This window comes from Kogia breviceps, chromosome 14, assembly GCF_026419965.1.
Source record: "Kogia breviceps isolate mKogBre1 chromosome 14, mKogBre1 haplotype 1, whole genome shotgun sequence".
Classification (NCBI taxonomy): domain Eukaryota; kingdom Metazoa; phylum Chordata; class Mammalia; order Artiodactyla; family Physeteridae; genus Kogia; species Kogia breviceps.
The window spans coordinates 23,615,042-23,642,745 of NC_081323.1; the positions used below are offsets into that span (position 1 = coordinate 23,615,042).

General features: G+C 43.1%; 2 protein-coding genes across 9 annotated transcripts in view; one reads left to right on the plus strand and one right to left on the minus strand.

Annotated features, from left to right (window-relative positions):
- Nucleotides 1-27,704, plus strand: part of EDEM2 (ER degradation enhancing alpha-mannosidase like protein 2) — a 93,225-nt gene that overhangs the window by 36,175 nt on the left and 29,346 nt on the right. For 2 of the 4 annotated variants that reach the window (XM_067012102.1, XM_067012104.1), the window contains 4 exons: nucleotides 21,539-21,748; nucleotides 23,296-23,373; nucleotides 26,645-26,853; nucleotides 27,087-27,197. In XM_067012102.1, coding sequence (XP_066868203.1) covers nucleotides 26,747-26,853; nucleotides 27,087-27,197 — 218 coding nt within the window. In that variant the 5' untranslated portion in view covers nucleotides 21,539-21,748; nucleotides 23,296-23,373; nucleotides 26,645-26,746. Of the gene's footprint in view, nucleotides 1-21,538; nucleotides 21,749-23,295; nucleotides 23,374-26,644; nucleotides 26,854-27,086; nucleotides 27,198-27,704 lie in introns of those variants that run through there. The other 2 variants (XM_059038061.2, XM_067012105.1) reach the window with 1 other exon arrangement.
- Nucleotides 3,708-27,431, minus strand: PROCR (protein C receptor). 5 transcript variants are annotated; one of them, XM_067012107.1, is made up of 7 exons: nucleotides 27,171-27,276; nucleotides 12,513-12,580; nucleotides 10,554-10,647; nucleotides 7,573-7,723; nucleotides 5,137-5,388; nucleotides 4,483-4,761; nucleotides 3,708-4,228 (listed from the first exon to the last, which is right to left on the minus strand). In XM_067012107.1, exons 4-7 carry the CDS (start codon nucleotides 7,649-7,651, stop codon nucleotides 4,110-4,112), a joined length of 729 nt encoding a protein of 242 aa, XP_066868208.1. In that variant the 5' UTR covers nucleotides 7,652-7,723; nucleotides 10,554-10,647; nucleotides 12,513-12,580; nucleotides 27,171-27,276; the 3' UTR covers nucleotides 3,708-4,109. The 5 variants fall into 5 exon arrangements, with proteins under 5 accessions (XP_066868208.1, XP_066868209.1, XP_066868207.1 ...); XM_067012108.1 differs by lacking the exon at nucleotides 12,513-12,580 and having other exon boundaries at nucleotides 27,171-27,431; XM_067012106.1 differs by lacking the exons at nucleotides 10,554-10,647; nucleotides 12,513-12,580 and having other exon boundaries at nucleotides 27,171-27,396.

Here is a 27,704-nt window from a genome sequence, read left to right on the forward strand (position 1 = left end):
GACTAGCATGTTTTAGAAAAAACATTCTGATGGCAACTTTTTGAGGGGACTAAAAGAGAGTAAGCTCTGATTCTAATAGTCTAAGTTAGAGTTGATAAAGTTCTGAAATACCGCGGTTCCAGCATTGATGAAATGGGGTAATGTAATATATCAGAGCCTGAGTACATCTGACTCACTCTTCAAGATTTCACTCTTTTCCAGGCTGACTTCTTCCCAAATTCTCCTTTTCCTTTTGCTCCCTAACTTGGGAGAAGGCCTAATCTAGACTTTTAAAAAAAAATATTTAATTTATTTATTTGGTTGTGCCGGGTTTAGTTGCAGCAGGCGGGCTCTTTTGTTGTTGCTTGTGGGCTCCTTAGTTGCGGCTTGCTGGCTCCTTAGTTGTGGCATGCAAACTCTTAATCGTGTCATGCGTGTGGGATCTAGTTCTCAGACCAGGGATTGAACCTGAGCCCCCTGCACTGGGAGCATGAAGTCTTAACCACTGTGCCAACAGGGAAGTCCCAGGCCTAGTCTAGTCTTGATCTGAACAGTGTTGAGGCAAGGTCCTTAAGCTTGGGGTCGATGGGTCTCAGTCTATCTGAAGCCCCTTTTTTACAATGTAGCTGAGAACTTCCCTGGTGGTCCAGTGGTTAAGACTCCACACTTCCACTGCAGGGGGCGCGGTTCCATCCATGGTCAGGGAAATAAGATCCCACATGCAGCAGGGCACAGAGAAAAGAAAAACGCAATGCAACTGAAAGGGGAAAGAAGACTTCAGCAGTTTTCTATCCAACCAGCTTTGATAATTCCCCAGGTTTTTACCACCTAAAAGACACACTCTTTCACCAGGCTTTAGAGGTCCAGTACAATGAAACCCCAGCCTGCTTTCCAGTCTCATTTTCCACCATTCTTCTATTCTCCAGTCCCACTGGTCTGGTTACCTTCCCAAAATTTACTCTGCTTTTTTCTAACTCTATGCCATTATTTAAGCTATTCTGTCTATGTTTCCTATCTGTGCATGGTCATATCTTACCCATCCACAAATCCCACCCCTTCCCCCTCAGATTCCTCTGATTCCCTTAGCTTTAGAAACACTAGAAAAAGCATAAATTCTAGAACATGAAGGCACGGGTTTGAATTCAAAGAAACCAAAGATACTTAAAGTTTCCCTCCTCACCACCTCCTTATAACTATGGCAAAGGCAACATGATCTAGGCCTGGCTATTTGAATGCTTCCTTCAGGACCTTGAATCTTGAACAAATAGTGTAAGACACAAGGGACAGGGTAGTATTCATTTAAGATGGAACCATGCAGTGATGATGAAGGTAGTGGTTTCAGCTGTGGTATCCTTAACTAGACCATTCCTGTGCTGTGACTTTGTCATCCCTGGTTCTATTTTCTGAGCTTGATTAGCTGGCCTTCCCCCAAACTCTGAGGATTACTTGATAGCCTTCTGATATATTTATTTCCCCCTTAACTTGGCAGAGTTGATTTCTATTGCTTGCAACTAAGAATCTTGGCATACCTTTGAGGTAAGGTTTTGGGGAGAAGGGGAAAGCAGGGGTCTTTCACTTTTCTCTTTGTAAACCTCTGTGTTGCTACTGTTGTTGTATTAGTTCTGTCATTTAAAAATATGCTTTTAAAATTGGTAAATCTAAAGCACAGTTGGGTGAAGAGAAGTGGTAGGGAAAAAAATTTGAAAAGTAAGATGGGGCCAGATTTTACAAAGGCTTGACAGTCATTTTGCAGATTCTGAATTTAGCTCAATAAATATGGGAAATTTGAAAAACAGAACAATGACATGATCAGAACTATATATTTTTATTGCCATATAGAGGATTAGAGAAATTGGAGACCAGGAGAAAAATGAGGAAGAGCTATTGCCATGGTCCAGTCAAAAGATTGATAAACTTTCTTAATTTGGAGACAGACAGAGAGAGAGATTGTCAATCACAGGTTGGGCCTTCTGGAAGCAGATGCCAAGACAGGGTTTGAGGTGCAAGATATTATTAACTAGGGGGAGGAAGCAGGACTGAATAGAGGAAGAAATCAGACTGCAGTGTAGATCCAACAAGACCCAGCCAACCTGGTGAGGAGCTCTGGAATGAACACAGCTCATCAGAAATACAGTGGGTCAGAATGGCTGAACCGGGCTTCCCTGGTGGCGCAGTGGTTGAGAATCCGCCTGCGGATGCAGGGGACACGGGTTCGTGCCCTGGTCCGGGAAGATCCCACATGCCGCGGAGCGGCTGGGCCCGTGAGCCATGGCCGCTGAGCCTGCGCGTCCGGAGCCTGTGCTCTGCAACGGGAGAGGCCACAACAGTGAGAGGCCCACATATCACCAAAAAAAAAAAAAAAAAAAAAGAATGGCTGATCCTTTATACACCCTGCTTTGTTCAGCTACTGGATGAAGACAGCCCCAGGATGAGCATGACCTTGTGCAGGACTGTTCTCTGTGGGTGAGGCAGACCCTGAAGGAACTGAAGCATCTAGAGGCTATCTGCTGATAGCCTTTCCTTGAAGGCAGAACTGGGTGGTATACCTCTGTGTCTACCAGAGAGAAAGAGATGAATTATGACATCTTGAACAAAAGCAATAGAGTGGAAAGAGGGTGAGGATTCTACAGATATTGTATTTTATAGGTTGGGATAAAAAGGGACTAAATAAAGGTTAACAGTGAGGTCTCTACATTGATATGATTTGATGGTAATTCTGTTTAACTGAGAGTAAACAGAAGAGGGAGACCAGGTTTGGGGAGAGAGATATGGAATTTCATTTTGAACATGTTGACTCTGAAATGTCTGCAAAATATTAAGGTACAGATGATTTTCAAGAAGCAAGGCAAATAGGGGGGTCTGGAGGTCAGCAGCAAGGGCTATATTTATTGAGTATATATATATATATATTACCTTATATATATTATCTCATTTAATACTCATAAGGCCTCTATGAGATAGGTATTGTTTTCATTATATCCTTTTTGTATATTTTATTATACCTTTTGTTTATGAAGAAACTGAGACTTGAAGAAGTTAAATGCCTGGCTCATAGAGGTAAAACTCGAGCCTGTCTTATGACAAAACACATGCTCTCAAAGACACCATGACATCGTTTCCCCATGGAAACCACCACATAGAGACAGTATTTGAAGTCATGGAAGTTAGTAGGTCACCAGAAAGGGTACAGTTTAAAGGGTAACAAAAGGAGCCAAAAAAAGGAATTCTAAGGAAGTCAACATTTCAAAGGTGAATTGAGGAAGATGACATAGGCAAAGGGATTGACTGAGCAGCCAGAACAGTTTTTAAAGATGAGAAGTGTGCTATCTCAGAAGTTGGGGTAAAAAGAGAGTCCTAGTCCACAAAGTGAAATGTTGCAGATATCATGGAAGATGAAGGTTTCACAATTAGAGGTCATTGATAATCTTAGAGCAGTTTACAGAGAAGTCAGATTGCAGTGGGTTGAAGAGAGAGTGGGTGGTGAGGAAGTAGAAGCAAAGGGTATAGACTACTTCCCCCAAAGTTTTGCAAAGTAGAGGAAATAATAATGCTCTATACATGAGCAAGGAATTTCATTAATGTTATTATTAATTGATTAATTAATAATTCCTTGCTCCCATATTACTTCGATTGCACACTTCCATCATTTCTCTGGTTATTTCTACCTCTATTGTAAAATACCAATGTCCCTTCCCAAGTCTAACATACCCGGAAACACTGAATGTTGGTTGTTTGGGTTGTGGATGACTTGTTTTATTTGGTTATGTGTTTTGAATGCCTCAGGTGATTCTGTCTTTGGAAGATGGGTGGGCCACAGACCACCTCCATTGCCCCAACTCCATCATCTGTTTTCCACAAACATAGATAAGCATTCACTTCTCAGACCAGTTCAGCAAAGGTGCCAGTTCTTAGGTTCTTAGCAAACCAACTACCCTGTCTACCAAGGCTCCTCCCCTCCCCTCCCTCAAACTCTTGGTGGGCGGGTCTCAGAGAAGAAATGAGCTGCCACTCTAAATCTTCTGGAGTATAATGTCCCAGATGGAGAATCTGTACAGTTTTGCAGTGAGCTGAGATCTTCCTTTGAGAGGCCCCATCAGTCCAGTTCTTTTCCAGAGAGGGCTGGAGAGTAATTAACACCGCCGCCGTCCACCTGTGCACAAGAAGATGCCTACAGCCACTCCAGTGATGATGAAACAGCCCACCAGGATGCCCAGGACAAGCGAAGTGTAGGAGCGGCCTATTTGGCTTCCTGCAGAACATGCGGAGAGTTAGCTTGAAGAACATACCCCCAAGGAGTCCATGGTTTGAGTCAAAACCCAAGGGATTCCTTCCCCAAAGGACGGGGGGCGGGGAGGGTTAGTTCACCAGTTTACGGAAGGTGTGTGTACTCTGTCCCAAACTGCCAGCCTTGGGCCTCCTGTTGCTCAAGGTATCCATCCTTCAGGTCCACACATTTGCCTGGAACCCACCCAACGCACAGGACCCTCCGCGATCCCACCATACCTTTCGAGTTGTTCCTGGTGATGTGTTTCTGCACGTACTGCACACAGGTGTCCTGCAGAAATTCCCGCAGTTCGTACCGAGTACGATTGTACTTGTTGAGCTGATCCAGGGCGTAGGTGACCACATCGGAAGATGCCTGAGACCTTGCCGTCCATGAAGCTGTCTTCGGTTGGAAACTCACAAAGGAGCTCCCATTCACAGACACTTCGAAGAAGACACGGGCTTTCAAGCTCTCAGGAGGCAGCTCACATCCCAGGAAGCAGCGAATGGTCAGAGGAACTGTAGATGGGGTATTCAGGGTCAGGGGGCTATGTGGAAGGCATGTCCACCGGGGGAAGTGAGCTTTCAGGGTGCAGGGTGAATCAGGGACAGGGCCTCTTAACAGGGGCTACCTCGAGGTCATGCCAGCAGGAAGAGGGCCTGACGGACAGTACAGTACGTCAGCTAGGACTCCCACTCTTCTCCAGCCTCAATCTCCCACCCAGCAATCAGCAAAGGCAAAAAGATTACTCCCGGCAAGGACACCCATCCCAGAACTTGGCCCCGCCCGGTTCTTCCACAGACCCGCCCCCCAGTTATGTCCCGCCCATAGGCCACGCCTCCCACTTCAAGGGCCCAACCTCGCTAGCCCCCGCCCCTGCGTGCGTCACTCACAGGCCACGCCCCGCTCGTAGTGCACCACCTGCACGAGACCCAGGAACTCCTGCAGGTAGCGATTCAGGATGTTCTTTGTGAGAGCCCAGCTCTCGGGCTCCTGCAAGGGCTGCAGCTGTTGGATTGAGACGTTGTTGCCCGGGCCTTCCAGAACGTGCGTCAGGACCCCCCCCAGCGTCGCGTTGCCCCGGTGCCACACTTGAGAGGGGTTGAGGAAGTAGGAGACCTGGATCATGTGGAGGTACCGCGGGCCTGGGGGCAGGAGTCAGCGCATCGGGCCCAGGCCGAGGTGGGAGGGGTCGGCGTGTAACCCGAGATAATAACCCCCCACCCAGAGGTCGGCCGCCCACCTTCTTGGCCCTTCCTAAACCGTAAAGTGCCCTCCCACCCTTCCTTCCATTTGACGCTCTCAGGAACCCTGCCAGGAAGGCAGGACAGGGGTTATTATCTTTGTTTTTACAGATGAGGAAAATGAGGCTAGATGTGCAGGAGCCAGGATAATCCAGACGGTCAGTGGAAGAGCCACTCTGGTCTGCTTTCTCTTCCTCCCCCCCCACCATTTCCGGTTGGTTAACAAATCCTGACCTACAATGAAGTCCCAATTCCATCTCCCGTTCTCTGTCTCCTCTGCCACTGCCCCACTTCAGGCCTCAGTGGTTCTCATCTGTCCTGGAGTAGTAACTTCCTTCCTCATCCCCCCTCCACTCATCTTTCAGTCTCACCCCTCTAATCTGCCCTCCACCTGGACCAGAAATAAGATTATGTCCTTCTGCTTAAAAATCCTCCAGGGACACAGTCCCCTATCAACAACAATAGTAATAGCCATTAAGTGCTTATCATGACCTGGGCACTGTACTTTACATGCACCATTATCTTATTTGTGCCTTCCTTCCATTAACTTGATGTAGTAGCTACTATTATTAACCCCAGTCCATGTGGAAAACAGGTGAAAGTGGTATAGCAGAGTCAAGGTTAGCATGCAGGCAGTCTGAGCCTGGCACTCTTAGCCACTCAACTATACTGTCTCCCCATAGGATATCTGTCTATAGAATCAAGTCCAAAGTCTTTAGCCTGACATTCAAGGCTGCCGGAGACTGGGCCCCACCTGCCTTTTTTTGCCTCTTCCCTGTGCTTAGATAGTACCTCAAAGTACTAGGAGTCCATCATGCTGCCTTTCAGGTGACATGTGAATAGCATGCCAGGGTTGCTGTGCCTCCTGGCAAACTTCTGTTCATGCTTTAAGACCCAGCTCTGTTGCCCTGTCCTTGAAGAAGTTTTCCTAATGCTTCTCCTCTTTACCCTCCCAGACACAGTGGGTCAGTTTCATCGATCCCAGATTCTGCATAACTGTCTCCAAACACACAGGCTTCCATTCCTCTAGGCTATGGAATCATGTCTGGTTATCTCTGCCTCCTACACCCACTAAGGGCCTGGCATGGAGTTGGTGCCCAGAGAATGTCTGAGGGGGGAATGAGTCTGGTGTTGTAAATCTCCGTGGGGACATGTGTCTCGTCCACGTTTGCATCTGAGAAGTTGTTCTCTGTGTCTGCAGAAGTGAACGAGTATATCTGTGTGGGTCACCCCCAGACAAGGTTCTTAACTGCTTTGTGACCAGTCTCCTCCTTTGTAAAATAGAGATAATAATATCACCCACCATGTAAAGATTTTGTGGGAGTGAAATTAGTCAATACACGTATTAAGCATAGTGAGCACTGATTGAATACTGGTTATTATTTGCTCCCTCTCTGAGGGGGAGACTGAAGCTACAGAGGCTGTGGGAGACAAGAGACGAGGCCCCTGTGCAATTACAGTGCAAGGCAGTAATTCCCCTTCCCTGCTTAAGTGGAGCCACTGTGGCAGCCTGGTCCCTCAAGTTCTCCCGTCAACCGCAGCTTGTCTCTCCGCTGGGTTTCACCTCACCAGCTGCCCCCAGTCTTCCTCCACCTTCTCTAGTCTCCTCTTCTGCCTCACAGATCTCAGCCCCAGTCTTTCCCCAAGTCTCCCATCAGTTGTCCCAGTGTCTCTCATTCCTTCCATCTCTTGTCTCATCCCTAAGTCTCTTCCCATCTTCCCTAAACTCACCTCCATCCACCATCACCCTCAGACCTCCCTCTCCAGACTTTGCCCCATCTTTCCCCTCTCCCCACGGCTAATTCTCTCCCCTTTCTACAATCCCCTTTCCCATTTTTCCAGTCTTGTTTCCCCCCAGCCTCCTGCATCTCCGCCTTCCCAGGGGCTGAACTATGCTTCCTCACCTTGGCTTTGGGACACGAACCAGTCCCCAGGACCTGCCTGCCCCCTGGAGAGATCCAGCCGGCTGGAGACGCAGACACAGACACTGTGGGATGAGCTCCCCTCTGGTCTTGCCTGAGTACCCAGACAGGCTGAGGGTCTACAGAACCATCCCGGGGCACGTGATATGCCCTCTCGACTCACCATCTGAGGCTTCCTGGCTACAGAGGGCCCAGCGGGGCAGGAGTAGTAGTGGCAGCAGGGGCAGTAGTGTTGTCAACATCCTGTAGCTGAGGTTCTCCACCCCACTTGGGCTCTTGGCTCTGGCAGGCTGGGGGCTCCGGCTGACTGCAGCCTAGGGGAAAAAGAAGTGAGGACCGTTTGGGAGGGGAGGAGACTTGACGGAGGAAGCTGGAAGGTGGCCAGGGCATGGGAAGAGAAAGAGGTCGGCAGGCTTATAAAGTGTTATTCTTACCCGCTCTCATTTCCTACTGAGGGGCGGGCCTCTCTCTTTCCCTCCCTCTGCGCCACCCTGAATCACACTCTCCTGCCTGCAGAGGCCTGCCTTTTCCCTTTTCCCTGGGCCACTTCTGATGAACAGGGAGCGGAAAAGGGGGAGAAGGGCCAGAGAGAAGTCCTGCCTTTGCTGAGTCAGGGGGTGGGGCATCAACTTAGAGCAGATTCTAGGATGTTGAGATCAGCATGTTCCTGGTGGGGAAACTGAGGCCCAGAGAGATGTAAGGAATTGAAAAAAAAAAAAAATAATGACATAGAACAGTATAAAAGTTTTCGGTGCATCACCCTTAATAAGGGTAAACATTATTTCATGAAATATTTGTTCAATTGTATATGTGTGTGTGTTGGTTCTGTGTGTGTATATTTCTATGGTGGATATTGGGTAGCAGTGTAAACTTTATTTCTTACTCTAGGAAGCAAGTAGAAAAATTTGAAAGTCACTCTCCCAAACTATGTTCATCTATACTGTGGGATACTGTGCGGTTGTTAAAAAAACCCTTTCTACCCAATGCCCACTCTGTTTTCATCATATTACTTAGCACTACCAGAAATGATTTTACTTATTCATTTACATGTTTATTGTCTGAATGTCCCATCAGAATGTAAGCTCCATGAGGATAGAGGCTGTCCATCTTATTTGCTACTGTGCCTGGAACAGTGCACATCACAAATAATAGCATAATAAATAATAAATATCAGCTAATGGATGACTCAGTGAGATAGTGATTATATGCATAAATCGCCAAGAGTAAGTTACAGAATATTATGTACAGTTTAGAACCATTTATGTGTCAGCCACGCACACAACAGCTAAACAACCTATTTCTTTATGGGAGTAAAGGAATCTGGAAAGATGTACATCAAATATAGCAGTAGTTCATCTCCAGGGAGGGGCCTGAGATTAAGTGTAGGGTTGTGTGTGTGTGTGTGTGTGTGTGTGTGTGTGTGTGTGTGTGTGTGTTTGGTGTATGCGTTAGGGGTGACAATCTTGTGAAAGGCTTTCTCTATTTTGTGAAGGATTTTATCACTCTATCTGTATTGTTTGAAAATTTTGCATCTAGAATGTGATCATATATCTCTTGTTGAATTAAAAATAGAAGTTTAAGTAACAGATTGTGGTAGAAGACACATTATGAACTGATGTGTTGACATGAGACACTGAAAAATGAAAAAAGGAACTGCAGAACAATTTATATAGTAAACGATACAGATACATATAGTAAAATTCCATCTATTTTTAGTTTAAAATTTTTTACTTCTGTCCAAGTAATCCATATTTAATTCCATTCTTATATTTAAAAACACTTTATGTGTGTATCTATGTTTTTATATATGCATAGGGAAAATGCCTGGAAGGGTACATCAGTAGAGATTACCTCTGGGGAATGGAATTAGATAAAGGGCTGAGGCGGGACTTTAACTTTTTATTTTATATACTGTTTCTTGGAGGGAGAGTAGATGTCATAGTAGAATTGGGGAGAACCCTAGGTACATACCAGACTCCCAGTCTCTGAGCTGAAAATATGCAAGAGTGTCCATACTCACCTCTCAGTTGTTATAAACCAGCATAGAAATAACAAAGTTTTTTCCAGCTCGTCAAAGTGGTCTAGTTAGAAGGAGAATGGGGGCCTTGTTTTCCTGGACTGGGACTCAGGAAAGCAAAAGGACTTAAATCACTGCCAATTATATTGTCTTGCCTTTTGTAAAAAAAATTATGAAATAATTCATATTTGAGAATTAATTCACGCTTGAATTTTATTACAAACATACAAGGCCCCACTACTCAGCATAAGAAATAAAATTTTACCAATATAATTGCAGCCCCCTCTGTACTCCTCCCCAACTGCATCTCTCTCCCCTGTGCCCCACCACCAAAGTAACCACTGATCAGAATTTGCTATTTTTTATATCCTTACATTTCTGTATACTTACACAACATATGCATATATCCTTAAGTAATATATAATGGTATTTTGCATAAGTTGAGCTTTATAGAAATAGTATTGAAGTGCTCGTATTTCTCTGCAGTTTGCTTTTTTTACCTGACATATTAATGATTCATTCATATTGCCCTGTGTAGGTCCATTAATTTCCACTGCTCTGTAATATGCCATCTTAGGACTATATCACAATTTATTTATCCATTCTCCTGTTGTTAGACATTACAGTCTTTTTTCCAGGTTTTTGCTGTTATAACATTACTGATATGAATGTTCTTATAAACATTTTCTTGTGCATGGGTGGGAGAGTTTTTGTAGGTGCAAACCTGGGAGTAGCATTGCTGAGTCATAGGGTATATGCATACCTTCAATTTTACTAGATATTGCCAAACTGATTTACAAAGCGGTTGGGCCAGTTTATACCCCAGCCATGCGTGAGAGTTCCCTAGCTCTACCTTCTTGCTAGCCATTGACGTCAGATGGTTGGGTGTAAAATGGCACTTTGTTTTGGTTTTACTTTGCTTTATCTGATTCCTAGTGAGTTTGTGCATTTTTGCTTTGCCTTTTTTCTCCCTTGGGGGCTTAGAAGGGTATTTTGGGATGGAGGGTAATAAAGCATATGATTGAACCAATTTGGAATTGAGGGCTGTGAGTCTTTGATCTAAGCAGATAGGGCCTGGGTCACTGGGGTTAAAGTGGATCCACACCGATATGCACAGAGCTAATTACAGAGAGATCTTTCCCACCAAGCTAAGATCTGTCATGGACAGAAGTGGCAGCAGCAACAGCTATTTCCCAAGCACCCTCCTCACACACCAGTGCCCTGAAAATTAAATAGAAGAGGCAACAATTATTATAGGTAACATTTATCGTGGCTAGGAACAGTGTTAAGCTCTTTACACAAATAATCTCACATTATTCATATGCCAGCCCTACCAGGTTAGTTTCATTAACATCATTTTACTAATAAAGAAACTGAGGCTTTGAGAGGGTAAGTGACTTACCTAAGGTCGTATAGCAAAAGCTATAATCTGAACCCACATCTCCCTGATGCCAAAGTTTGTGAATTTAACCACCACATAGTATCTCAAAAATTTGAGGAGATAACTCTCCATCAGTATATTTTTGAACACATACTTCCAACGTGCTTGAATATTATGTATAATATAAAATGTGCCCCAAATTCATACTAAGTGCTAGACTAGACCTTTATCGCTTCCTCCGGGGCAGATAGCACCAGGCTCGTTGTCTCCATGTGACGGATTGGATAATTAAAGGACAGAAAGTGTAATTAACTTGCCCAAGGTCACAGAGTTGAGAATTTCAGAGCAGAGATTGGAACTCAAAGAGGGTGGGTGTATGGGGTTGGGTACAGGGAGAACCAAGAGAGTATTGGGGCTGGGGAAGCTGGTAAGTGGGGGCAGCTTAAGGGGCGTCCCCATTCCCTTTCTAAAGCCAGGGGTGAGGGTTGGAGGCAGAGCCTCTGCTGCATCTGGCCTGGGTGGCTGAGGGGCAGAAAACCACTGAGCAGAGTGGGCACAGGGCCAGCTGCTGGGATCTGACTGCGGCCTAAAGAATGAGGGTCCTGTTGAGTAACGGAAGCAAGTGGTAGCATTTCCCACTGCAGAGCGCATATGTGGGGGGTAGATAAGGGAGACAGGAAGGTGAGCAGGGGCCAGTGCCGGTACAGCCCTCGTAGGTGAGGAGAGGCCCTGCCGGGGCCGTAGGAGCTAGGCTGAGCTGGGGACTGGCAGGGTGCCCAGAAGGACTTCACAGGACCAGCCTTCTCCCCCCGTGTTAGCTACTGAAGAGAGGCAGTTGAAGCAACCAGGCCCAACTCAGATAACAGATAACAGCGGAGTATGGTCCCTTCAGAGATCACCTCCCCCTTAGGATGTGAAATAATAACGATAACATGTATTGAGAGCTTACAATGTGCTAAGCATGGTTTGTTTTTTTTTTTTTTTTTGTGCTACGCGGGCCTCTCACTGTTGTGGCCTCTCCCATTGCGGACGGAGCGCAGGCTCCGGACGCACAGGCTCAGCGGCCATGGCTCACGGGCCCAGCCGCTCCGCGGCATGTGGGATCCTCCCGGACCGGGGCACGAACCCGTGTCCCCTGCATCGGCAGGCGGACTCCCAACCACTGCGCCACCAGGGAAGCCCCTAAGCATGGTATTAAGTCAGCAGAGTACTTGTGTTTTATTCTCACTAGTGCCCTATGAAAAGTAGGAAGACATAGCCCAGTTGAGGACACAGAGGCATAGAACAGTGACTTGACCTGCTGGAAGACACCCAACTAGTAAAGACAGATCTCAAATTCAAGTGAGTTGTATCCCAAATATGTTTTCTTAACTATCAGGCCATCCTAAAAGAGTAAATGAGATGACGCATACAAAGTGCCAGAACACAGTACGTATTCAGTAGGTGGGAGAGATAAGAAAGGAACTTGGCTTTGGGGGGCAGCAAACAGAACCGACTGTGCCATAGGAAGAATGGAGGGCAGACATTAAGTAGGATTTCCTGAAGGAGAGGCAAAGGAATAGATATGAACCTTCCTCAAGATTTCCCCCTGTACACACTCACACACCCCAACTTAGGAAACACGAAAAGAAGCCCCTAAAGTACGATGATGCCAGCTCCTGCCTGCCTAGCAAGTGGTGGGAGCCTGGCATTCCTGGCTTGGTACCTGCTTATCTTTCCAGCCTTATCTTTCCACGTATTCCAGTCTCAGCCAAACCTGCTCCTTCTGGTTTCCTGAACAGAGAGCACACAAATGTTATCTTTTCACTTTCTTTATCTTATCTGTAGATAAACAGAAATTCCTAATTTTAAGATGGTCAACTTTATCATCTTTTCTGTTAGTTCATGCTATTTGTTCCTTCGAGAAATCCTTCCCTGCTCTGGGATCATGAAGATATTCTATTTATTTTCAAAAGCTTTATACTTTTGTCTTTCACCTTTAGGTGTATGATGGGAAATAGAGGTCAAGATTAGTTTCCTTCTACCTCAACATAATAAAGGCCATATACAACAAACAGACAGCAAACATCATTCTCATTGGTGAAAAACTGAAAACATTTCCTCTAAGATTAGGAACAAGACAAAGATGTCTACTCTCACCACTATTATTCAACATAGTTTTGGAAGTCCTAAACCTGGCAATCAGGGAAGAAAAAGAAATAAAAGGAATACAAATTGGAAAAGAAGAAGTAAAACTGTCACTGTTTGCAGATGACATGATACCTTACATAGACAATCCTAAAGATGCCACCAGAAAACTACTAGAGCTAATCAATGAATTTGGTAAAGTTGCAGGATACAAAATTAATGCACAGAAACCTCTTGCATTTCTATAGGCTAACAACAAAAGATCAGAAAGAGAAATTAAGGAAACTCCCATTCACTACTGCAACAAAAAGAATAAAATACCTAGAAATAAACCTACCTAAGGAGGTAAAAGACCTATACTCAGAAAACTATAAAACACTGATGAAAGAAATCAAAGATGACACAAACAAATGGAGAGATATACCATGTTCTTGGATCGGAAGAATCAATATTGTGAAAATGACTATATTACCCAAAGCAATCTGTAGATTCAGTGCAATCCCTATCAAATTACCAATGGCATTTTTTACAGAACTAGAACAAAAAAAATCTTAAAATTTGTATGAAGACACAAAAGACCCAGAATAGCCAAAGCAATCTTTGTTTTTTTAAAATTTATTTTATTTATTTATTTATTTTTGGCTGGGTTGGGTCTTTGTTGCTGCGCGCAGGCTTTCTCTAGTTGCAGTGAGCGGAGTCTACTCTTCGTTGCGGTGCACGGGCTTCTCATTGTGGTGGCTTCTCTTGTTGCAGAGCAGGGGATCTAGGTGCGTGGGCTTCAGTAGTTGCGGCACGCAGCCTCCGTAGTTGTGGCGCACGGGCTTAGTTGCTCTGCGGCATGTGGGATCTTCTCAGACCAGAGATCGGACCTGTGTCCCCTGCATTGGCAGACAGATTCTCAACCATTGTGCCACCAGGGAAGCCCAAGCCAAAGCAATCTTGAGGGGAAAAAAATGGAGCTGGAGGAATCAGACTCCCTGACTTCAGACTATACTACAAAGCTACAGTAATCATGACAATCTGGTACTGGCACAAAAACAGAAATATAGATCAATGGAACAGGATAGAAAGCCCAGAGATAAACCCATACACCTATGGTCAACTAGTCTGTGACAAAGGAGGCAAGGATATACGATGGAGAAAAGTCTCTTCAATAAGTGGTGCTGGGCTTCCCTGGTGGCGCAGTGGTTGAGAATCCGCCTGCCGATGCAGGAGACACGGGTTCGTGCCCTGGTCCGGGAAGATCCCACATGCGCGGAGCAGCTAAGCCCGTGAGCCATGGCCGCTAGGCCTGCGCGTCCGGAGCCTGTGCTCCGCAACGGGAGAGGCCACAACAGTGAGAGGCCCGCATACCGCAAAAAAAAAAAAAAAAAAAAAAAAAAAAGTGGTGCTGAGAAAACTGGACAGTTACATGTAAAAGAATGAAATTAGAACATTCCCTAACACCATACACAAAAATAAACTCCAAGTGGTTTAAAGACCTAAATGTAAGACCGGACAGTATAAAACTCTTAGAGGAAAACATAGGAAGAACACTCTTTGACATAAATCACAGCAAGATCTTTTTTGACCCACCTCCTAGAGTAATGGAAATAAAACCAAAAGTAAACAAATGGGACCTAATGAAACTTAAAAGCTTTCAAACAGGGCTTCCCTGGTGGCGCAGTGGTTGAGAGTCCGCCTGCCGATGCAGGGCACACGGGTTCGTGCCCCGGTCTGGGAAGATCCCACGTGCCGCTGAGCGGCCGGGCCCGTGAGCCATGGCCGCTGAGCCTGCGCGTCCGGAGCCTGTGCTCCGCAACGGGAGAGGCCACAACGGTGAGAGGCCCACGTACCACACACACACACACACAAAAAAAAAAAAAAAAAAAAAAAAAAAAAGCTTTCAAACAGCAAAGGAAACCATAAACAAGATGAAAAGACAACCTTCAGAATGGGAGAAAATATTTGTGAACTAATCAACAGACAAAGGATTAATCTCCAAAATATATAAACAGCTCATGCAGCTCAATATTAAAGAAACAAACAACCCAATCCAAAAATGGGCAGAAGACCTAAATAGACATCTCTCCAAAGAAGACATACAGATGGCCAAGAGGCACATGAAAAGCTGCTCAACAACACTAGTTATTAGAGAAATGAAAATCAAAACTACAATGAGGTATCACCTCACACCAGTTAGAATGGGCATCATCAGAAAATCTGCAAACAACAAATGCTGGAGGGGGTGTGGAGAAAAGGGAACCCTGTTGCACTGTTGGTGGGAATGTAAATTGATACAGCCACTATGGAGAATAGTGTGGAGGTTCCTCAAAAAACTAAATATAGAATTACCATATGACCCAGCAATCCCACTACTGGGCATATACCCAGAGAAATCCATAATTCAAAAAAGACACATGCACCCCAATGTTCATTGCAGCACTACTTACAATAGCCAGGTCATGGAAGCAACCTAAATGTCCATCGACAGGTGAATGGATAAAGGAGATGTGATACATATATGCAATAGAATATTACTTAGCCATAAAAAGGAATGAAATTGGGTCATTTGTAGAGACGTGGATGGACCTAGAGACTGTCATACAGAGTGAAGTAAGTCAGAAAGGGAAAAACAAATATCGTATATTAACGCATATATGTGGAATCTAGGAGAATGGTACAGATGAACCAGTTTGCAAGGCAGAAATAGAGACACAGATGTAGAGAACAAATGTTTGGACACCAAGGGGTGAAAGTGTGGGAGGGTGTTGGGATGAATTGGGAGATTGGTATTGACATATATACACTAATATGTATAAATAGATAACTAATAAGAAACTGCTATATAAAAATAAATTAATTAAATTAAATTTAAAAAGAAAGATTAGTTTCCCTTATGTGGATAGCCCATTGTCCCAGCAACACTTCTTGAAAGTCTGCCCTTCCTTACTGATCTGCAGTGACGTCTCTGACTTATAGTAAATGTGTTTCTTTTGTTTCAGTGGCCTATTCTTCTCTCTCTGCACCAATGTCACAGTGTCTCAATTAGTATAGACTTATAATACATTTTCATTTCTTGCAGATCAAGTCTTCCCATCTTGTTCTTCAAGAGTGTCTTGGCTTTTTTTTTTTTTTTTTTTTTGCCACACCACAGCCTGCGGAATCCTAGTTCCCCGACCAGGGATCAAATCTGGGCCCTTGGCAGTGAAAGCATGGAGTCCTAACCACTGGACCACCAGGGAATTCCCATGTCTTGGCTACTTTCGAATCTTGAATTTCTATACATAAATTTTAGAATCATTTTGTCAAGTTGTTGGGATTTTAGTTGGTATTGCATTTAATGTGTTAATGGCTTTGGGGAATATTGACATCTTCACAATATTGAATTGTCCAACACATGATAGAGTATATCTCTTCATTTATTTCTATCTCTTTTGGTGTCTCCCAGAGTTACATGAGTTTCTCTCCAGACATCTTGCCCATCCTTTGTTAGATTTTTTTCCCTAGGTCCTTCATATTTTAAAATGTTATTGGCAATGGTAATTACAAGAAATTTCATGTTCTGTTTATTGCTGGTATATAGAAATACTGATACTTTTATTGCATTGATTTTGTATCTAGAAACCTTAACTATTTTATTTCAATAATTATTTGTAGATTCTTTCGATTTTCTATATACATAGTCATATCATTAGTAGATAGTGATAGTTTTATTCCTTCCTTTCTAGTTTTTATACAGTTTCTTTTTCTTAACTTATTGTTCTGGCTCTGATCTCTAGTACAATGTTGAATAGAAATGATAGAAAATATAAGTGAGTATTCTTTTCATTTTCCTGGCTTAAAAAGGAAAGCTTTTATGATGTTTGCTATATTGAAAAAAAAAAACAGATACCCTTTATTAGAGTAAGAAAAATTCTTTTTTTCTTTAGGAAGATTATTTTTATTCCCAGTTTGCTGAGTTTTTATCATAAATGTTTTGAGTTTTTCAAATCCTTTATCATCATCTAATGAAATGATCATATGATTTTCCTTCTTTAATTTGTTAATGTGGCAAATGCATTGTTTCTAGTGTTAAACTAACCTTGCGCTGTTGAAGACAATTCTTCATGAGGTATTATCCTTGTTACATATATTCTACTCTTCTGCTGTTTTTCTCTAGACTTCTCCATGTCCTCTCCATTCCTTCAAAGCCCTGCTGGGATACCACTTCCTTCTGAAAGCCTTCCAGGATGCCCCCAGCTATATTTGACTTCTCACTCTACTCACAAAACCAATGGAACATTGCCTCCCCTGGTAGCTTCATTGTAGCTACCTTGTCACCTTCTATCCCCTTGTCTTCTCTCCTGGACTACAAACCCCTGGAGGGCATCTTTGTGCTCTCTTCTCAGCCTGCTTCCTCCTCCCAGGACCCAGAGTAGAGGTGGAATTGAATGTAACACCAAGGATGAGGCCATGGGCTCTGGGGTAAAGCTGCCTGGGCTCACATCTCAGCTTGGCCACTTGCTAGCTGTGGGATATAGGGCATGCCACCTGGCCTCCCTGAGCCCAACAGTTAAATAGGGAGAATACTAATACCTGTCTCATAGAGACAGGTATTAGTCTCATAGAGTTGTGGTGAGAATGAAATGATATAAGTGAACCACATAGTACAGGTCCGGGCACTTAGTATTTTTGCTATCTTAGTCCATAGCAATTGCCACTACACTCTATGCTTCTCTTACTCTGAACTGCTTACAGTTGATTTCCAAGAGGAACCTCTTTTTTTTTTTTTTTTTTGGTCGTGCCGTGTGGGATCAATCCCCAACCAGGGATTGAACCTGGGCCACAGCAGTGAAAATGCTGAGTCCTAACCACTGGACTGCCAGGGAACTCCCTATTTCCAAGGACTTCTGAGAGCCATCTCGTCTTCCTTTATTTCCTCTAAAACTGTTCATAGGCTGCTTCATTCTTTCATTCAGTGGGCATTTATTGAGCACTTACTGTGTACTAGGACCTGAAGTAGACAAGATCCCTCTTCAGGAAGCAGACAGTCAAGCAGGGGAGAGAGACGTATAGGCAGACAGTGATAATACAGTGTGATTAGTGTTAAGAGAGAGGGCCAGGGAGGTGGAGGACTGGGGTTGGGGAGCATGAGGGGGATCGAGCTTATGAGAGTAGAGTCCTCTAACTTCGCCTGGGGGTCAGAGAAGGCTTCTTGGAGGAGGTGATGCCTAAGGTGGTCCTGCAGGGCAAATGAGGGATGGCAGTGGGGGAAGGGCAGAAGGTATGGGGAAGAGTTGTTTCAGAGAGAGGGAGAAGAAGGTGCAAAAGAATGTAATATGAGAGGAGAAAGAATATGACATGCTTGAGAAATTAGTAGTACTTAAGTGTGGCCAAAACGGAATAGGTGGGCAGCGGGGAGGGCCAAGTGATGTGAAGCGGTAAGCAGGAGTTTGATGAAGAGTCTGTCATACTACACTAAGGAATGGAGACTTTATCTTCAGATGATCCTCACCCCCTTTTTGCCGCACCTAACACCTATTAGAGTAGGTATGTCTTACTCCAGGAAGCCTTCCCTGATGTCACACAAATTTGTGTTGGATATTCCCTCTGTTCTACCATAGCCCTCTCCCCTCATCACAGCTAACTTCTTTCCATGATAATTGTCTGTTTAAGCATCTCTCCTTCATACCAAAAGCTGTAAGAGGGCAGGGAATGGGTTTTAACGTTTCTGTAACACAAGGCTAGTAGAGCACCTGGCACATGGTAAGTGCTCAATAGATATTTATTGGATGAATGAACAAATAAATAGAACATCTAGGGAAGGAGAGAAAATTGTGACCAGCAAAATGCCTGGCACATAATTGGCCCTTAGAAAATTATTTAATCTTTTATTGTGTGTCAGCTTTCTCATCTGGAAAATGGGAATAAAAATAGAAACTACCTCAAAGGGGTATCATGGGTCTGTGAATTGCTTAACCTAGGATCTGACACTTAGTGTAAAGGCTAATTCTCAGCATGTTAAAAACATAATTCTCATACAAACAGTGAGCATGGGTCAAAATTTCATTTAACTCATTAATAAGGGGGCTAGCAGGATGACAATGCCAGTTCAAAACAATATAAAAACTTTTTTAAAAAAATTTATTTTTTTATGCAGCAGGTCCTTATTAGTTATCTATTTTATACATATTAGTGTATACATGTCAATCCCAATCTCCCAGTTCATTCCACCATGGCCACCCCCCCCCACCGAAAACTGGGGGTTTTATAGTCACTGAAAAAGAAAAATATTGAAATGATATTGCTAAATTATATTCAAATGGATTAAGGTCCTACAGGGTAATAAAACCATAAGCTTAAGGATTATCTTCTCTACTGGACAGAAAAGAAAATCATCATGTCCTATTACTTAACAGAATTGTGAAATGTGTGAGCCCTAATCAGTTGTGTAAATAATGTTAACTTTCTCTTCAGAGGCAGGTGACTCTTGAGTAGACTTGCTGATCCATGCTTTATTGTGACATCAAAAGGTCACATAATCATCTTTTTACTTTAATAACATGTTTTAGATAGTTTTTCTTAACACTGGTAAGTTTAGTTTAGTAGATACTGTTATTATTATAAGGCTCTCAATAAATATTTGCTGAAAGGATTTTCATTCTGTTAGGCTTTTTTTCCTTCTCCCCAGCATCAGAGTTGGGACCTACAGAACTGGTAGACTGAGTGGGGAACCCGGCAGGACCCTATGCTCTTCCTTCCTTCAGCCTGGGGTGTTGTAATGCTAATTCTGTCTCATTAAATAGGCAGAAGAAGTATCTGCTTTGGGCATCAGCAAAGCAGGCACATATCCCTCCCCTCCGTAAGAACATATATATATATTTTTGAAAGAATTGGATATTTCCAAAAAGGCAGTGAAGTAGGCACCATGGAAAAAAATCAGAAATTTTGGGGACCACTATCCATTTATTTTTTTTTCAATTTTTCAATTTAGAAAATTGTGATAAAATACATATAACATAAAATTTACCATCCTAACCATTTTAAGTGTACAGTTCAATGGCATTAAGTACAATCACATTGTTGTGCAATGATCACCACCATCCATCTGCAGAACTCTTTTCATCTTGCAAAAGTGAAACTCTGTACCTATTAAACAGTAACACATTGCCCTTCCCCTAGCCCCTGGCAACTACCCTCTACTTTCTGTCTCTATGCATTTGACTACTCTAGGTACCTCATATAAATGGTGTCATACAACATTTGTTCTCTTGTGACTGGCTTATTTCACTTAGCATCATGTCCTCAAGGTTCATCCAAGTTATACCACGTGTCAGAATTTCCTTCCTGTTTAACACTGAATAATATTGCATTGTATTTATATCACATTTTGTTTATCCAGTTATCCATTGATGGATGCTTGCATTGCTTCCATCTTTTGGCTATCACCTCCCTTTATTTTATAGCATAAGATTATTTTTGTTTTGAATTGCATATGAGGGATGGATACCATTTTCAAGGCTTGCGATCTCAAAGATTATAATCTGGCTCAGGGCCTGGGACTTACCAGACAATGAGACCATCTGTGGGTGGTTCATTTCTTTATTTTGTACTTTTGCCTAAATACAACCAGGATGACTAAGTTTCTCCAGGCAGATTTAGCCTAGAGAATGTTTACATGGAATATGAGTGTTAAAAATGTGTTCTAGGTCTCTGACGTGCTCTAAATTTTGTATATACTGGGGACAGGGGAAATTCGAGCATTTCTACAAAGCAACAGATGGGAAATTTCCCAGGAACAAACTAACTATCTCTTGGCATTCCACAAGTATGTAGTATGCAAGCTCTGCTCTGGGAGTTGAGAGAATTTGCTTGAACCACACGACCTCCAGATGCTAGAAAAGGAATTTCCAGATACTTCCCTGCTAAAAGTAGTTAAGAGTACTGGGTCAAAGGAGAACTAAAATGCCTGGGCTTCCAGCTTCAGGGAATTGAACCTTTTATTCTGACTTTCCAGCAAAAAGGAAGGGAATGGTGAATGTAGAATCACATGAAGCTAAAGTTAGAGGATACTGCCGAAGTCAATCAGATCCCCACGTTTTAATTCTGTTTTGGACTTTTATTTATACAATTGTCATTAATTTCATCAATGTAGTAGAATATAGACTAGGTCTGAATCTTGGCTCTACAACTTATTCAGTGTGAGACGTTGATTATTACTAAACCTCTCTTCAATTTTTAAAATCTGTGTCTCAATTTTTAAAATCTTTTAAATGGTAATAATAATAATATTGTCTCAGAGGATCGTGGTGAGGACTAATGTCCCAAGAACAGAACCTGGGACATAGTAAATGCTATATAAATTCTTGCTATTATCAATACATTTTGGCCTTCCCCTTCTCCTCCTCCTCCCCTCTCCTTCTCTTCTTCTTTATTATTATTATTATTATTCAGTTGGGAAATAATCAAATTTTATTTGGAGTGTCATCCTACAGTTTTATTCTGCTTCCTGATTGTTTCTGGGGGAAAATTTCTGGAGTTAATGTGTATTGAATTCTGCTTCTTGATTTTTTTGCAATAACTCTATGAATCTGTTAACGTTTTCCTTGTACTGAAAGGTAGTCTCATTCTCTCATTTTCCAGATTTGGAAACTGAATGCCCAAAAGGGAAAGTGACTTGCCCAAGATCACACAGAGACAATGACTAAACCAGTAATAGAACGAAGGACTTCTGACCACGAGTCCACGGCTTGCTCCACTCGACACAGTTCAAGAATACTGACCTGGGATATTAATACACTCTGCCTATCCTCCAAACACACACAGGAAAACATGAACACTCTGTGATTCCAGGTATTCTCCAAAAGATGTCTTTCCTTTCTATCAAAATTTCAGGAACTTCAAGGGAAAGGTCTGTGGCTTGACTTGTAATCTTCGTTGTATACCCAGCACTGTGCTTCAAGTTCTTGAGGGCAGAAATTATTGCCTATAACAGCTGGGATTATTACGGACAGGTGCTCAATAAATGGAACTAATTAACATACCCCCACTTTAAAAAAAAGAGGACTGGGGCGCAGGGAAGAGAATATTTATTAAGAAATTAATACGTTCTAGTCACTGTGCTAGAATTTTCACCACTATCCCATTTAATCCCCAGACAGCCTTTGTAGCATTGTCAATTTCCAGATTTTGAATCAGAAAATTAAGGTTACTCTGAGTCTTCGTGAATAAATATTCAAGAATGACATTTCTCTGATGGACCACAACCTTTTAGAATCTAATATGATAATCACAGAGTGAGAGGTAAAGCCAGGAAGGAAGAGACCTAATACATTCCAAAAGGTTAAAAAAAAAAGAGAGTTTTTTCTTATGAAAAACCATGAAATCAACCATATAAATTGTGAAAATGTAAGTCATGATTGTATTTGCTCTGTGACAATGTGGAAATGCACATTTTTATCAAGCTAGAAAAGGAAAACAAAAATTATGAGTATTTCAATCTTGCTCATCAAAAGAGACCCATCATTACCAAATCCAGGCACCTGGCCCCACTCTCCCTGCAACCATTTAATCCACGTGAGAGTTTTGAATGGAGACAAGAAGATAAGTGACAGGACTTATGTAGAGAAGAGAAGGACACTTAGGCCTGGCTGAGTTTCATAGCATGGAAGGGCCCAGACCCGAAAAATGCTTAGTACCTATGCTAGGCTTAAAAAAAATGGCCCCCTAAAGACAATTAGGTCCTAGTCCCTGGAATCTTTAAGTGTACCCTGTTTGGAAAAAGGGTCTTTGCCAATGTGATCAAGTTAAGGATCTTGAGATGGGAGATTATCCTGTATTATCTAGGTAGGGCCCAAATGCAGTCACAGGTGTCCTTAGAGAGGCAGAGAGAGATACGATACTAATCCACAGAGGAGGAGGTGATGTGAACACGGAAAAAGAGATTGGAGTGACGAGGCCACAGGCCAAAGAATGTCAGTAACATTCTCTTTTCCCTGGGAAGCTGGAGAGGCAAGGAGCAGGTTCTTCCCTAGAGGCCCCGGGCCTGCCAATATCTTGATTTTGGCCCAGTGAAACTAATTTCAGACTTCTGGCCTCCAGAACTGTGAGAGAATACATCTCTGTTGCTTTAAACCACCAAGTTTGTGGTAATTATAATTTGTTAACATAGTCGCAGAAAACTAACACGGTGCCCCTGTGTTGTTATCCAAGTCTCAGTTTACTGTCATCTCCTTTCCCTTCCATCTGGTACTTCCAAGAAGAGTTTCCAAAAACATCCTAATATCTTTTGTTTGTCTCTTCTGAAAGGCACTGTGACAAGCACTTTATATGCAGTAGCTCACTGAACCCTCATAATCCTGTTAGGTGAATATAATACTAATATTATTCCTATTTTACAGATGAGTAAAATGAGGCTCAGAAGAAAAGCTGGTGGGGCCACACTCCTAACAGGTGATGGAGCTAGTATTCCAACTCAGGTCTGCTCAAATCTATTTATTTATTTATTTATTTATTTATTTATTTATTTATTTATTTATTTATTTATTTTTGGCTGTGTTGGGTCTTCGTTTCTGTGTGTGGGCTTTCCCTAGTTTAGTGAGTTGGGCCACTCTTCATCGCGGTGCCCGGGCCTCTCACTGTCACAGCCTCTCTTGTTGCGGAGCACAAGCTCCAGACACGCAGACTCAGTAGTTGTGGCTCATGGGCCCAGTTGCTCCGTGCCATGTGAGATCTTCCCAGCCCAGGGCTCGAACTTGTGTCCCTTGCATTGGCAGGCAGACTGTCAACCACTGCGCCACCAGAGAAGCCCAGGTCTGCTCATATCTAAAGCCCACACTTTTAACTTCTGTACTGTACTACCTGAAGATCTCTGGGGTAAGTCAAGGTTTTAATTCTCGTACCTACTGGTGAAATTTTGGGATATATATCTGAGGGATATTTTCAAGGACTTTGGACCAAAGGAGACCAAACATGCCTTCACTGCAGCTCAAGGAACTGAGCTGCCATTTTTTAGCAAAGAGAAGAGGATGGCCAATCCTAGCATCACAGAAAGCTCAGGTTAAAAGGACCTCAGAGATCCATTTGTTCAAATTCCTCATTTTACATATGAAGAAGCTGGGCTCACAGAAGGGGAGGGCCCTGCCTAGGGTCACATATAGAGGCTTTAAGTGATAAAGTTGGGATTGAAGTCCTGGTCGCACTTCAAATCTAGGGTTGATTCTACTGCACATCACACTGCCCAAAGTCATGTGTGTTGCTATGGTCCAAAGGACTGACAAGACTCTGGGAACTTGCAAAAAGGAAAATGGAAAAATGGGTCACAACCTTCTCAAAGCTATAGTGTCCCAGGTCTTCATTCTCACATGGGGTAACCTACAGGGCTGCAGCCCTGAGGTGCAGGGCTGAGATGGTCCAGGGGATTGGGAGGGGGTAGCTTCTGCACTGGGACGGAGACTGAAGAGACCATGATGATGTGACCATGTCCCAAATGGGAGAAAAGGAATGTCAAGATTTCATGAATTCCTAGAACTGAAGGGATTTCTGAAAATCTTGAGAGTAGCAGCTTTGGAAGTAAGTTGTATCTTACATGATTAGCAAGGAACTTGTTTGGGGAACTCAATAAAATTCTAATTATGATAAAGGCTGAACATTCTTCATCCATCTTTAAATACATCCACTAATAAATATTGAGGCTCCACTGGTCTCTGCCTTCATGCTTAATAAGGTGGTTTTAAAAAAAGATAATATATTTAAAGTACCCATAAGTCTTAGTACACAAGTCCTTTAAAATGCTGTTACTAAGGAAGAAATTGAAGATGTCACAAACAGATGGAAAGATACACTATGTTCTTGAATTGGAAGAATTAATATTTTTAAATGGCCATACTACCCCAGGCAATCTGTAGGTTCAATGCAATCCCTATCAATCTACCAATGGCATTTTTCACAGAACGAGAGCAAATAATCTTAAAAATTGTATGGAAACACGAAAGACCCTGGATAACCAAAACAATCTTGAGAAAGAACAGAGCTGGAGGAATCATGTGCTCTGACTTCAGATAATACTACAAAGCTACAGTAATCAAAATAGTATGTCACTGGCATAAAAACAGATTCATAGATCCATGGAACAGAATAGAGAGCCCAGAAATAAACCCACACACTTATGGTCAATTAATCTAGGACAAAGGAGGCAAGAATATACAATGGAGAAAAGGCAGTTTCTTTAGTAGGTGGTGCTGGGAAAACTGGACACTTACATGTAAAAGAATGAAATTAGAACATTCTCTAACACCACATACAAAAATAAACTCAAAATGGATTAAAAACATAAATATAAGACCTGAAACCATAACACTCCTAGAATAAATCATAGGCAGAACATTCTTTGACATAAATCACAGCAACATTTATTTGGATCAGTCTCCTATAGCAAAGGAAATAAAAGCAAAAATAAATAGGACTTAATCAAACTTAAAAGCTTTTGCATATCAAAGGAAACCATCGAGAAAACAAAAAGACAACCTACTGAATGGAAGAAAATATTTGCCAATGATATGACCAATAAGCAGTTAATATCCAAAATATATAAACAGCGCATACAACTCAATATCAAAAAAACCAAACAACCCAGTTAAAAAATGGGCAGAAGATCTGAATAGACATTTCTCCAAAGAGGACATGCAGATTGCCAACAGGCACATGGAAAGATGCTCAACAATGCTAATCATCAGGGAAATGCAAATGAAAACCACAGTGAGATATCACCTCACACCTGAAGGAATGGCTATCATCAAAAAGACAACAAATAACAAATGTTGGCAAGGATGTGGAAAAAAAGGAACCTCTGTAAACTGTTGGTAGGAATGTAAGTTGGTGCAGCCACTGTGAAAACAGTATGGAGGTTTCTCAAAAAACCAAAAATAGAACTACCAAATGACCCAGCAATTCCACTTCTGGGTATATATCTGAAAAAAACAAAAACACTAATTCAAAAAGATACATGCACCCCAATGTTCATAACAGTATTATTTACATTTGCCAAGTTATGGAAGCAAGCTAAGTGTCCATCACAGATTACTGGATAAAGAAGATGTGGTATATGTATTCAATGGAATACTACTCAGTCATAAAAAAGAATGAAAATTTTGCCATTTGCAACAACTTCATTGGACTTGGAGGGCATTGTGCTAAGTGAAATAAGTCAGACAAAGAAAGACAAATACTCTATGATATCACTTATATGTGGTGTCTAAAAAAAAAACAATAAACTAGTGTCTATAAGAAAAAAGAAACAGACTCAGATATAGAGAACAAACTAGTGGTTACCTGTGGGGAGAGGGAAGGGGGGAGGGGCAACATAAGTGTAGGGGATTAAGAGGTACAAACTATTACATATCAAATAAGCTACAAGGATATATTGTATAGCACAGGGAATATAGCCAAATTTTATAACTATAAATGGAGTTATAAACTTTATAGATTGTGAATCACTATACTGTACACTTGTAACTTATATAATATTGCACATCAACTATACTTAACTAAAAATAATTAAAGAAAGCTTTTAAAAATGCTGTTGCTAAAACATTAATTAATAATAGTAGCTGTACTAACCCCTATCTTTTAAGACACATTGATCTCCGCTTGAGACTACATATCCCAAGATGCTCTTTGCTTGGGTTCCACCGCCCATTGCATCCTGGGGCTTGTAGTCCGGAAGTGAGAGGATGATTCATCGGCCCGCAGGCGCAGTGCTCCTAATTCCCGGAAGAACCAGCAGAGGATCGCAGAATGTGCGAGTGGCGGTGGCTGCTGCTGCAGCGGCGGCGCTGACAGGGCACGCGCTCTATGCCTTTCCGGCTGCTCGTCACGTTTGGCCTCCTGTGTGCGCTGCTGCCCCTGCACCATGGTGCGCCCGGCCCGGATGGCACCGCGCCCGACCCCGTCCACTACAGGTGAAGGGGGTCAGGCTCCCCGCTCTTCCATAGTTGGGGAATGGGAATCTCAGACCTGGTCCCTTCCCCATTCCCTCCATCCCAGACCCCCCACCCTGACCTGCTGGGACCCCGCCACTGGGCTCCTCGCAGAAAGCAGGTGGTGATTACCATTTTCCGCCCTAATTCTTGTCCTTTCCTCTGCCTGGTTTCGTTTGGTGGCCCTCTGCCTTATTTCTCGTACCCCGCACCAGGGAGCGAGTCAAGGCCATGTTCTACCACGCCTACGACAGCTACCTGGAGAATGCCTTTCCCTACGACGAGCTGCGACCTCTCACCTGTGACGGGCACGACACCTGGGGCAGGTAGTGCGAGCGGAGGAGCAAGGGGGGCGGCCTGGGTCTGGCAGTCCGGTCCTAGGCGGGCGGGTATGCTGGAGCTGGTGGCTTCATGATCTCACCGGTTCCAGAAAAACCTCCTAGCCAGGGTGGGGTCGCGTTCCCCCCAATTCAGGCCAGCACCACCAGGATCCACCCAGCCTCCTGGAAATTGGATTCCCATAGTGGAAAAAGGCTGGGTTAGCCTGGTGGTCTGGACCTCCGGGCTCTGGCCACAGCAGTGACAGACACCAGCTGTTGGGACTGGGGCAAATCTCTGGAGGCTTAGGATATGTGGAAGGGCTTCAAAAAGTCAGAAGACCCAACCCCTTCATGTTATAAGTGGGCAAACAGGCCCAGGAGGGGATGTAACTCTCCTAAACATGAAATTTCAGAGCCTTTGTTGTTAGAGTAACTGAAACCCACTTCCCCCATTACCCTCACATCCCTGACTGCTTCTTGAGATCTCAGCTCAAACTGTCACCGTAGCATCAG

Bases quoted from the DNA above. Each gene is read 5' to 3' on its own strand.
- PROCR (XM_067012108.1), bottom strand. From the start codon at position 7,651: ATGTTGACAACACTACTGCCCCTGCTGCCACTACTACTCCTGCCCCGC. The intron at 4,762-5,136 runs GTGAGTGACGCA...CCCCATCTACAG, and splicing joins CTACGAGCGGGGCGTGGCCT to TTCCTCTGACCATTCGCTGC. The intron at 4,229-4,482 runs GTATGGTGGGAT...CATGTTCTGCAG, and splicing joins CACCAGGAACAACTCGAAAG to GAAGCCAAATAGGCCGCTCC.